The sequence below is a fragment of the Mytilus edulis genome, chromosome 2, assembly GCF_963676685.1.
Source record: "Mytilus edulis chromosome 2, xbMytEdul2.2, whole genome shotgun sequence".
Taxonomy (NCBI): domain Eukaryota; kingdom Metazoa; phylum Mollusca; class Bivalvia; order Mytilida; family Mytilidae; genus Mytilus; species Mytilus edulis.
In genome coordinates, this window is record NC_092345.1 from 2761869 (window position 1) to 2774757 (window position 12889).

Genomic DNA, 12889 nt, shown 5'->3' on the forward strand with positions numbered 1-12889 from the left:
GTTCATATTTTTGAAGTTTCGAAATGAAATGGATTTACTGACAATGTTCTCTTTTTGTACCCTCGTTGTCACTTTTACGGCGCAGTGGTCAGACAAAAACGGACCTGCTTCACACGAAACGAGATTGACTCCATTCGTGAATTCCGTGATAACCAAGTCTAGACTACGGCCGTGAATATGCGTTGGAAAGTCTACATGTTGTATTAATCCGAAAGTAGTAGCAATAAACAGACAAGTTAAACCACAATACTTGAGTTATGACATAGTATCAACTATAATAAAAGATAATTCTGATAATAATAATGTCCTTATAGACCTACCAGTATTTTCATTTCTATTCCTTGTATTCATCAGTTGTAAAATGACCTATATGACGTTTTGGTTTGTATTTATAATAGGTGACAGCTTGAAAAAACGACGTAAAACAATGAAAATAAAGTTGATCATTATCGGATTATAAATCACTTATGCAACATTATACACGATAAACATATTAACTAAAATGTAACTTTTGAAGATAATATCTATTGATCCGGCAATAAACACTATGAAGAATTCATTTACTATATAAATATTGCCTTCGGACAAGAGGATTTTCGGATTGTAATAAATTTTAACTATAAAGGATACGACAAGAGTTATGTATGCCAACAAAATGGCAGATGTACTCTTACTCTTAGTAATGAACTCTTTAGTAATTTATATATTTTAAGAATGAAATAGATATGCTTAATTGATAGGATGATGTTTTATAAATGTCCAGTGGATTGACAGATATAAAAAAAAAAGACCCATTTTGTTTTCAACTAATTCTTTAAAACTCGAAAAATTGTTTGTTAGAAGTGTCAAGAATCAATATTAGCTCCAGTAACAGTGAACGCAGCGGTAGTCAGATGTTCCATAAGAAGTCGATAGCCCAAGGAGCATTTCAGAGGCGTACAATTAGTGAGTATTTGACGTCTGGGTACCTAACATATGGACATGATGTATAACTAACGGAAAGTAATTCATCACCTGATTATAAATCAATTATGCAACATTGTACATGTTTTTTACTATTATGTAAATTTTATATTAAATAGTTTATGTTGTTCTGTTGTTTTCCTCTTATAGCTAATGTGTTTCCTCTGTTTTATTTTGCACCCGTGGCTCTGGACTTAAACATCGCGTCATTGTGTTATTCTGCAATGTTAAATGTTTGTATTTTTGTCTTTCATGTTTGCTAATTTGCTTTGTCTATATTCCTTGTTGTGTTTCTTTGTTATATGTTTCTCTGTTTTTATAGTGATAAAGAATCAAACGAGATATTGACTGCTGTACCACAATTTTTGACATTTTTACCTATCATGTTTGTTTACTTCTTTCACAAATCGTTGTCAATATATTGGAATATGCGACTGTCATACAAGTGAGAGGCTTCGCTAGCTATAAAACAGGTGTACTCCATCAGTTTTTACATAAGAAAAATGCTTGTCCCAAATCAGGAATATGACAACTGTTATCCATCTGTTTAATCTGTTTGAGTTTTTGATTGTGTCATTTGATTACGGACTTTCCGTTTTGAATTTTCCTCGGAGTGAGGTATTTTTGTAATTTTACATTTTTCTTTAATTCTTTCTAGCACAGAAGATGTGGAAAACTAAATTGTTATACATTTTGAAATTTAAGGTACCAAACCTATAATCTTTCCTAAAAAAAAAACATCGTGTGTTCGTTACATATAACTTTATGTAACGCGCGTCTGGCGTACATACAAAATTTAGTCCTGGTATCTATGATGAGTTAATTTACCCTTTATCTGCACCAAACCAAACCATTGAAAAAAGGAATATGTTTATTTATGGATTTTCCAAAAAAAAAATCAAAATCTTTTGAATTTGATAGCACAAGACTGTCGGTATCGATAGCCGACTGCCTTTAGTTGGTTTTAATGGGAAGATGTCGCCTCTGAGAGGTGATCAATTCATCAGTTATTCAATCTGATCAGAAAATCGCAGATCTCACTGAAATTTTCTTAAATTTATATTTGGATTTTAAAACGTATGTTTATAAAAACAAATAGAAGAAGTAGTATGTTTGGTAATTAGACAGCTTTTCTAACGACGTATATGTTAGCAAATGAAGTCACAGCAAAGCCTTCACAAAGATGATAAACCAAGAGAGTATTTACATCAGTTCAGTGTTCGTTTCGTTCCGGTGTTTCCCTCGGTTTTGTGTTTTGTGTTTTGCTTAATCGAAATGTGAATTATGAACAGCGGTATACTACTATTGTCTTTATCTACAATACATGAATATTCTTCAAGACCATCATATATCATTTGCGAAGTTGATACTTAATATTTATCAACAAAGTCTTGGTATCTTGGTACCGATTAACGGTATTAGAAAAAGGACGAGGCATTCTTTTATATAACCTTAGTTCCGACCTTTGTAAGTCTTGTATGTTGGGGTTTTTTTTCTTTTTTTTCCTCATTTATATGATTCGAAGTTTTGTGTGCCGTCAATTTCCGTTGAAATAGACCACAATTTCGTTAAAGGACCAGCTGAAGTCGGCTACGGATTTTTTTCTCGCCTTGTTAAAGTTCTAATGGTAGCCTTGGGCTGTTTTCTGTTATTTGATCGGGCAGGTTATGGTGGCATATTCATACTACAGATCGACAATATTATGCATGGTTTGCATTAAACTTTAATGTTAGTTTGAAATAAGTATTCATTGATCCGGCAATGACCATGATAGAGAATTTGTTTTTTCTACGAACACTTCGAATAAGAGGGTTGCTGAACGACAAGAAAAAGGAATGTTACTTAATGCTAGATATACTAATCTGCTTCTCTGTTTACTGTCAGAAAATAAGAATAAAATAGATATGGAAAAGATTCTTTTTTCAACTATATTTGGACTTGAAAAAAATATTTCTTTAAACGAAACGTTTGAATGTTATGTGATGGTCTGAAATTGTATAGATAATTGAAATGAACAGGAATATAACATGAAAAAACCTTACTTGTATGGTCATGGATCTTATATTTGAACTCACACCATTCGTGTAGTTTTTTCTCACCGACGACGTGGACATAAGACTCATCAGTGACGCTCAGATCAAAATAGTTATAAAACCAAACAAGTACAAATTTGAAGATCATTGAGAATCCAAAATGTCAAACAATTGTGCCAAATACGGCCAAGGTAATTTGTTCCTAGGATAAGAAAATTCTTAGTTTTTTTTCGAAAAGTTCATAGTTTTGTAACAGGACATTTAAAAATTACCATATAATTGATATTCATGTCAACACCGAAGTGCTGACTACTGGGGTGGTGATACCCTCGGGAAATAAACGTCCACCAGTAGTGGCATCAACCCAGTGGTGTAAATAGTTATCAAAAGTACCAGCATTATAATTTAATACGTCAGGCGCGCGTTTCGTCTACATAAGAATCATCAGTGACTCTCAGATCAAAATAGTTATAAAGCCAAACAAGTACAAACTTGAAGAGCATTGAGAACCCAAAATTTCAAAAAGTTGTGTCAAATACGGCTAAGGTAATCTGTTCCGTAATAGTAAAACTTTAATTGGTTGAAGTGTGAAGAATATATATTAAAAGATTTTGGATTTTTATACTGTATGGTTACCTCAACATTTTATGCATGATATTTTCTCAGTTTAAACAATTATCATCTTCAAATACTCGCATATCTTGTATTATCGGTAATTCGTATATTTTCCCTTTGATCTTACTGCCTAATATTTTCGAGTATCAACGTACTGGCTGTATCACTGAAAATATTAGGCAATACATTGTGTGACGTCATAATTACCGATAAACAGAATAATAGGTAGTTTCGTTTTTGATACTGACTATATCATGTGGAATATCTTAACTCGCCCTAACGGGCTCGTCTAGATATTCCACATGATATAGTCAGTATCAGAAACGAAACTACTTATTATTCTATATTATCGTCTTTTAAGGGTTTGGTTTTGTTTTGTTTTGCCAAGAATTGATATATTTTAGTATTTACACTTTGTGTCAATTAAGAATGTCCATTTCCTGAGTTCAGTATGTAATACAAAAAGCATGGAACTTATAAGAATCATATGCAAAAATAGACGTGCTTGTCGATTTGATATCGGGGGAATAGATAAATCGAGTGGTTCTACAAAACTTTGTAATATTTTCTTTCCAAACAGAATATACTTATGACATTCTTTAGATTCTTTAATAAACCGTCAAAACGATGCGCCTTTTATAAAACATTACAAATAACAGCTCGGAACTGTAAAGGTCTTTTATTCTTGTGTACATGTATCCTACTTAGCTAGGTGTTTTTGGATTTATAATGAACCATGATAACTGTGTATGCTTTGGACTTATAATGAAACCATGATAACTGTTGCTGCTCATAAGGAAGCTATTAAACCAAGACTTCCAAACGGTGAAGTTGAAATCATCCCTTCGTAAATTTTACGGACGCAACCAAGAGCTGGTTGACTGTTATGGACTAACCATTTTACAGGTTATATCGGATATGTTCCTTATGTCGTAACTAAAATCCCCTTCCATTTTCACGAATGTGATCTACCGAATTATACTATTTACCGGGTTATTATTACTATGAACAGCACCATGAAGGGTGCCACATGTGGAGAAGGATCTGCTCACCATTCCTGAGCACCTGAGGTCACCCCCTGTTTTGGTAGAGTTCGTGTTGCTTGGTATTTAGTTTTCTATGTTGTGTATGGTAACTATTATTTGTCTATTTGTCTTTTTCTTTGTTAACCATGGTGTTGTAATGTCAGTTTATTTTCGATCTCTGAGTTTGACTTCCCCTCTTGTATCTTTCGCCCCTTTTATATCTAATTATTGACAACATCTTATAAGCTTCAATTATTTTGAAGCATTTAAGATGATTAATGTGAATCATTTCACCAATGCAAAATGTATCGATGAACATAACCCTGAATCACTCATCTTAAATGGATCGCATTTTGCATATCCTAGAACATTTAGCTGTTAACCTCTGTAACAACAGCGACAGAATTATCGAAATTGAAGTTAGTTCCCTAAAAAGTGAACATATCATTAGTCCACTTTATATATATTGTACCTACGGAACTCAACAGTACGAGCATTTCCGTGACAAAGAGGATACGATGTTTGATCTGTTGTCAATCAATGAACATTTGGTTCAGAGGATTACAATTCTATTATCGGCGGATCGAGACTTCAAATCAAAAGTAATAATAGAAGTAGACTGTGTAAAACATATGTTCTAAATAATGTTACAGCAATCTATACCTGGGGTAGAAAAACTTAGTGTTTGGAAAAATTCAGCATGTTATATTTTCATTCGGATGACAAATAACTTGAATAACAGAATTGAAAACGGCTCCTAATTTGAAAATCCGTGATCAAATTTGCTTCTGGAGAAAGCTAGCTAAATAAGGTAGCTACTAACAGCAGTTGGTTTGATACTGGGGCTCAAGTAAAAAATATATTTTACAATATTCAAACTTTGTTTTGCGATCATGCAAATTCTTAAGATGAATCTTCTATTTTGGACATCAAGAATCATACTGTTATATCTTTGATACTTTTGGATTAAAATTAAACGACGGAAGAGGCTCTCACCAGGACAAAACTCCGTGTGATAGTATTACGTAGATATTATCAACTATAAGTTACCGTAGGGCCTCCAACACTGAACAGTAACAATATTTAAAAATTATTTAACTTAAACATTTAAGGTGTGTGGCAGTACGAGGTTTTCGTATTACGGTTATGACAACAAACATCGTTGTTATTTAAACCACATCCGAAATCTCCAAAACACTGAACTGTACCAGCACTGTTGTCGTCTGCAGTTGGACAAGCACCACCCTTCGACAAAGATCCCCATGCTGGAAATATAAAAAAGACTTGTAATTAAATTAATACTTTAAGATGTAAATGTGTGTGTGGATAGGGGAGGGTTGCTCGCCCTATAAGTTGAACATGGGTCTTTTATGGTTTTTAACGTCTTCATATGATTTATTTTGAAGAAAAAAATATCTATGAATAACCTTTATAAAACATAAGATAATTTAAACAAAAACAGCATCGTTTGTATTGAGACAATAAAAACAAATTTGATCTAATAAAAATCCTTAAAAATATTCACAAGCTGAGGAATGACCTTTCACCTTACGACAGATATGTTCTTTTTTCGAATAATAGCTAGTAAATGTGTGCTTTCGTTTCACAGAAGATATCTGATATGTTCCTTATGTCGTTACTACAACCCCGTGCCCTTTTCACGAATGTGACTGACCGAATTAGACTATTTACCTGCTTTGTAATAACATGATAAACACGACGGGTGTCATATTTGGAGCAGGATCTGTTTACCTTTCCGGAGCACCTGATATCAACCCCAGTTTTAGATTGGGTTCGTGTTGCTGTTTGTGACATTTTTACCTATTGCGTTTGTTTTGTTCACACATCGCTGTCAATATAATGGAATTCTGATTTATTTATATAATTGATACTTACTTGAAGCACAGTAAGTTATATCAGGACATGGTGGTATTAAACACTGTGCTACTCTGATTTCACATACTTGTTCAAATATACAGTGTTTACTAGTATCCTGAACAAATAATATTCAAAGTATGATGTAAATGGTTATAAAAACTCCTTATAGGTATTTTTAGTACATTGATATATTCAAAAGAATGTATACGCATTTTGTGTGTATTTTAGTCTACATGTCATCCAATCAACTATTGAGATGACGGTATTAAAACCAAATAATAACACAACCATTATTTCTGAATTCTATTTGTGAATATGAATATATATTGTTATTGTATAATTTATACTAGAATATTCACACTAAAATGATCATATATATAAATTGATTGGAAACTCGTGCAATAAGATTTTCTATGAATCTATGATCTTATATTAGAGGTTGACAAAAGACTATATCTAGTAGTTTTAAGTTCTGACCACGTTGTGTAATTGTTCATAGGTCTACAAAATATACCGGTACAAACTATATACCTTACACATGGTCTGTTGAAGATGCCGGATCTCTGGATTCCTGTAGTTGTTACAGTTTACACAAGCATAGATAAGAAATAAAACTGCTAAAATCTAAAATGAAAATACACAGAATTTGCATATGTCAAGATACAATGTAGCAGCAGGAAGTTATTATGACAGGCTATTGTATTCATATACTCGTATGACCATAATTTCCTGAACATACAAGCAAATAAAGTTGAAAATCGGCACAAATATTTCCCACACAAACCCTTATACTGTGAATGATACTTAATTAGTGGTAATAAAAACTTCATTAGACAAATATATGGCTCCCATGAGACTAAATCACTCAAAAGACAATAATAAAGAAATTAATGATAATGTAATCATATAAAGAAATAACATGAAAAGCATGAGAGACAGAAAGCACCATAATATTACTACTGATAGCAACAGAAAAAACAACAGTATAATTAATAGCAGTAGACAGATAAAGAAGTATATTACAGAATAAGAGCTGTACACTGAAAAACAAACACAACGACATTATAAGTAACAGTAGACAGATAAGCAAATCAGCAATTGGGTTATGATTTAAAGAAAGTTATACAAGTATGCTAAAGTACAATAATAATTGTGTCTTATAGGCCTACCCGTACTTTCATTTCTAATTCTTTAGTACATCAGTTGAACAATTATTTTTACGAAGATTGTGTATGTTTTTATTACAGGTGACAGCTTGGTGTAAATGACATAAACAAAAATTAAGGTATGATTTCTAATGAGACAACTCTACACAAGAGAAAAAATGACACAGACGTTAACAACTATAGGTCACCGTACGGCCTCCAATAATGAGCAAAGCCCATACCAAATAGTCAGCAATTATAGGCTCCGAAAGAACAATGTAAAACAATCCAAATGAGAAAGCTAACGGCCGTATTTATGTTAAAAAAAACGCAAATATGTAACACATCAACAAACGACAACCAGGCTCCCGACTTGGGACAGGCATATACATACAGAATATGTCGGGGTTAAACATGTTAGCGGGATCCCAACCCCCTAACCTGTGACAGTGGTCTAACAGTTCAACATAAGTACGAACTATAAAAATCAGTTGAAAAAGGCTTTACTCATCAGATGGATACAAATACAAATACTACATAGAGTGGATGTAGCTGGGTACGTGTACATCCCAACAACAAAAAGACTCAAGTACAGATCTGAGAAGTAGACTTAAATGTCAAATTACAATCTTTGTTTAGCAAATAAGGCAATCGCTCTGTAAAGGACCAGTATAACGTTCGAAGTCATAAAAAACTGGTCCTTCGAAAGTTCGAATTATATCGACCACATCTGAATAAAAGATCATCAAAGACTTTATTGTGTGCATACAATTCATCAGTGGTGTCGAATTATTATTAGATCTATATATGGGGATAGAAAAACCTCAGTGTTTCAATGGTATGGCATGTCAACACACAAGTGTACACTAATGAGCTGGAGATATTCTTGTGATCAAAACGTCCAATATTCTTTTGATCAAAACGTCCAATATTCTTGTGATCAAAACGTCCAAATGCAGTGAAATCAAACTACTGTTCGCTAAAATTCATCGCATCTTCTAATTTTATATTGTAGTGCCCGATTAAAAGATGAGGAAATTTATACTGACCCTCAAAAAATCAATGACGCAAAACTTTCTCATTTCCAAGCTGTTGTGTCTTTGTCGAAAGATTCCAACCCAAATCGTGACATTCAAATTACAGAAAACTATTATCTATTTACAAACATGTAAACCGTGATTAGAGCGACATTTATCAGATGTGAATGAAATATATTCAAACTTAACGAAAAACAAAGCTTGTAAAGTCCTTTTAATGTTTGCTGTGCGGTACGACTTTCTCATTTTTAAAGGTCGTCAGTTGACCTTTATTTGCTTACATTGACGCCATTTGATCTCTGATTGATGAATGTCGCATTGAAAAGAATACCACGTCTCTTTATGTCATACAGGTATTGTAGGCAGTTTAGGGTGAATGTTGCCGCCTTGTAACGTTTAAACCCGCTTCATTTATATGCACCAACCATAAGCCTGTTGTTCATTGGTTGTCGTTTGTTGGTTTGAATCATACGTTCTTCTCCTTTCTCGATTTTTATATAGATTAGACAATTGGTTTTCCTGTTTGAAATGATTTACACTACTCGTGTTGGACCCTTTATTGATTGTAGTTCGGTAAATACAAGACTCAGCGTTGAAGCCAATACTTTGACTAACGATTGTTAACTTTTATATATTGTGGATGAATAGTCGTCTCATTGGCACTCATAGCACATCTTTTTATTTTCTGTCTGATGTGAACACTTATACTTTTTCAAGGCTTCAGACATTAGAATATTTCTTTTTGAAACATTATTGCAACAATAGCGAATAAAACCTCTGTCACCACTATGTACAGTTCCATGTCTTTTAAAACGTTTCGTGTCGTCAAACTCTTTAGCACATAATGAACACTAAAATAATTTGGATCTTATGTTTTAAAACATGCATCATATCATGTCTTTTCATAAAGGCTGCGCCTGGATAAGTAATCATGTATCTTTGTCCACAAATTAGCCAAAAAATTTAAAAAAAATACTAAACTTCAAGGTAAATATAAAAAGAAGGAAGTCCATAAAAACCAAAACAAAATCAATCGTAAGAATTTTTCAAACAACGACAAGAATGGAAAGCAACTATCATATTCCTGTTTTGGTACAGGTATTATTCGAAATTGGTGGTTTTAACCTTATTGTACGTCTGGCTAAAAACCTCCCACTTGTTCAATCTAATAAGGACGCCAACAAAACAAATTCTTATAGTTGAAAGAAATGCTTTAATCGAAATTAATTGAAACACTTGAAAAGCGTCCTTAAATATTGTTTTTTTCTTTCTGTCGAATTTTACAACTAACTTCATGATTCAAGCACTTTCAAATAAGTGTTTTTATATTTATATTTTTTTTACTATCCAACATGTTTAAAGTCTGTACCAACATAACGATTGAAAATACTGATATATAATTTATAATTTATTTTGTGGTTCGACAAACAAGCATGTCCTGAGAAAATCAGCACAAACAGTAAACATATATATTGGATTAGTGTCGTTATGTTAAATCATAATATACATTGAAATAAAATTAAAATGGAAATGGGGAATATGTCAAAGAGACAAAACCCCGACCAATGAGCATACAACAGCCGAAGGCCACCAATGGATCTTCAATGCAGGTAGAAATTCCAGCACTCGGAGGTGGTCTTCAGCTAACACCTAAATAAATTTGTGTTCTAGTTAAGTGTCATAAAGACGTCACACTAAACCCCAAAGCATGAAAATTAAAATTAAAAAGAAAAGGTTTGTTTCCAGATATGTCTTATTATAATACTAATTAACTCATAATTTAAGTGCATAGCAAGGTCAGTGTCGTGTGCACAAAAAAAGAACATAGTTTTGTTGCAGAGGAATCGTCCGTCTTATGCTAAACTTATAATGAATTGAACCTAAACCGTTAATTACAATAATTTTAGTCTTCTTTACATTAGGCGTTATAGTAATGGAATAGTAACTTACAGCTTCTCTCGAATAAATGCACAGCACTTCAATTTAGTTTCACAAAGGTCTTGCACATCTCAGATGTAAATTCTTTCTGCATACAAATGTGTACTGTTTAATGCATACTGATAGGCAAACTTCGAATTCCTCATCTTTATTCACTCCATGTGAGGGGCAAGAACATCAACTAGCCCAAAATTGCTCTGCCGGTCAAGTCATGATCCTTGATATGATCTCTATATTATTAAGATTTTCTATTATATTCATTTTGTCTATTTTTATATCCCAAATTTGAAGCGTGCGTTACTATTCTAATAGAGTAAATCATCCATTGTTCTTGACCTCATTTAAATGCTTAAGCGACTGCTAAAAAAACTTTTTTCATATGCATTTATCACAAAAAATGGGAAGATTTCAACCTTGCAAGGTTTTCATATCCATTATACAGTGTTTACCTGACCGTTGTCTCGTTTCTGGAATCATTCATCAAAGTTAAGTTACTTTATCAAGTCCGTTGCAGATTTGGAAAGTAGTTCATCTACTGTAACAGTGATCACTAGCCTTTCATCTACTGTTACAGTGATCACTAGCTTTTCATCTACTGTAACAGTGATCACTAGCCTTTCATCTACTGTAACAGTGATCACTAGCCTTTCATCTACTGTTACAGTGATCACTAGCCTTTCATCTACTGTAACAGTGATCACTAGCCTTTCATCTACTGTAACAGTGATCACTAGCCCTTCATCTACTGTAACAGTGATCACTAGCCTTTCATCTACTGTAACAGTGATCACTAGCCTTTCATCTACTGTAACAGTGATCACTAGCCTTTCATCTACTGTAACAGTGATCACTAGCCTTTCATCTACTGTAACAGTGATCACTAGCCTTTCATCTACTGTAACAGTGATCACTAGCCTTTCATGTACTGTAACAGTGATCACTAGCCTTTCATCTACTGTAACAGTGATCACTAGCCTTTCATCTACTGTTACAGTGATCACTAGCCTTTCATCTACTGTTACAGTGATCACTAGCCTTTCATCTACTGTAACAGTGATCACTAGCCTTTCATCTACTGTAACAGTGATCACTAGCCTTTCATCTACTGTAACAGTGATCACTAGCCTTTCATCTACTGTAACAGTGATCACTAGCCTTTCATCTACTGTAACAGTAATCACTAGCCTTTCATCTACTGTAACAGTAATCACTAGCCTTTCATCTACTGTAACAGTGATCACTAGCCTTTCATCTACTGTAACAGTGATCACTAGCCTTTCATCTACTGTAACAGTGATCACTAGCCTTTCATCTACTGTTACAGTGATCACTAGCCTTTCATCTACTGTTACAGTGATCACTAGCCTTTCATCTACTGTTACAGTGATCACTAGCCTTTCATCTACTGTAACAGTGATCACTAGCCTTTCATCTACTGTAACAGTGATCACTAGCCCTTCATCTACTGTAACAGTGATCACTAGCCTTTTATCTACTGTAAAAGTGATCACTAGCCTTGCATCTACTGTAACAGTGATCACTAGCCTTTCATCACTCAGGTTTTATATTAGAACTCTGCACTTGTCAGGTGCATTCGAATCCGGTCTTTATTTTCCAGGATTCCAACTTCACTAAGAAATGTCGATGGTTCAAATTAGGTACCCTGTATTCCTCCAATACAAACTAGTCCTCATGATATATAAAAGATTGCAAAAAGTGGTTTCCAACCCCAACAAATTACTCAGTCAATTAATCATTTTCATGGTTAATTGTTCAAAGTATAAAGTGTTCGTGCTTACATCCATACTCAAAATATGTAAGCAATAAGCCAACTGCATATGGTTGCGCCTGTCCCAAGTAAGGAGTATTTGTTAGTCTGGTATGGTTTTTATTTCATGTTTCGCTCCTTTGTAAGATTTAGAGTTAAGTGTGACGTCCATTTGCAATTAACTAAGACACATTTTTGTTAAGGGTAAGCTGAAACCCGCCTCCAGGTGCAGGATGTTCTCGCTAGACAATCCTACGGCCTTCAAAAGTGAAAAAAAAACTTAAAATCGGCTATAAACTGTCCAAACATGAAAAATATGAAGCCATTCAATTGTGAAAACTAAAGGCCGAATGCATGGCCTAATTTGTAACATAACAATTGACGAAAATAAATATGATAAACATGAAACCAGCCACAACCACTTAACTACAGCTCCTGACTTTGGACAGGCACAATATAATTGTAGCGGTGTTAAACATGTTTGAAG

General features: G+C 33.7%; 3 protein-coding genes across 4 annotated transcripts in view; 1 reads left to right on the top strand and 2 right to left on the bottom strand.

Annotated features, from left to right (window-relative positions):
* The window catches only part of LOC139511235 (uncharacterized), a 29228-nt gene extending 28841 nt beyond the window's left edge, over window positions 1-387 (bottom strand). The window contains exon 1 of the mRNA XM_071297821.1: window positions 321-387. Within this exon, the coding sequence (XP_071153922.1) occupies window positions 321-332 (12 nt within the window). The 5' untranslated portion in view covers window positions 333-387. The remainder of the gene's footprint in view (window positions 1-320) is intronic.
* The window catches only part of LOC139511233 (uncharacterized), a 44262-nt gene extending 35433 nt beyond the window's left edge, over window positions 1-8829 (bottom strand). Inside the window, exons 1-4 of one of the 2 annotated variants that reach the window (XM_071297816.1) lie at window positions 8709-8829; window positions 7046-7138; window positions 6533-6629; window positions 5715-5901 (exon numbers count right to left, since the gene is read on the bottom strand). In XM_071297816.1, coding sequence (XP_071153917.1) covers window positions 5744-5901; window positions 6533-6629; window positions 7046-7138; window positions 8709-8741 — 381 coding nt within the window. In that variant the 5' untranslated portion in view covers window positions 8742-8829 and the 3' untranslated portion in view covers window positions 5715-5743. Of the gene's footprint in view, window positions 1-5714; window positions 5902-6532; window positions 6630-7045; window positions 7139-8708 lie in introns of those variants that run through there. The other variant, XM_071297815.1, reaches the window with a different exon arrangement.
* A 929-nt stretch (window positions 8830-9758) lies between these two features.
* Window positions 9759-12269, top strand: LOC139510408 (uncharacterized). Its single transcript, XM_071296990.1, has 2 exons — window positions 9759-9794; window positions 11139-12269. Exons 1-2 carry the CDS (start codon window positions 9759-9761, stop codon window positions 12267-12269), a joined length of 1167 nt encoding a protein of 388 aa, XP_071153091.1.
* Window positions 12270-12889: the final 620 nt, after the last annotated feature.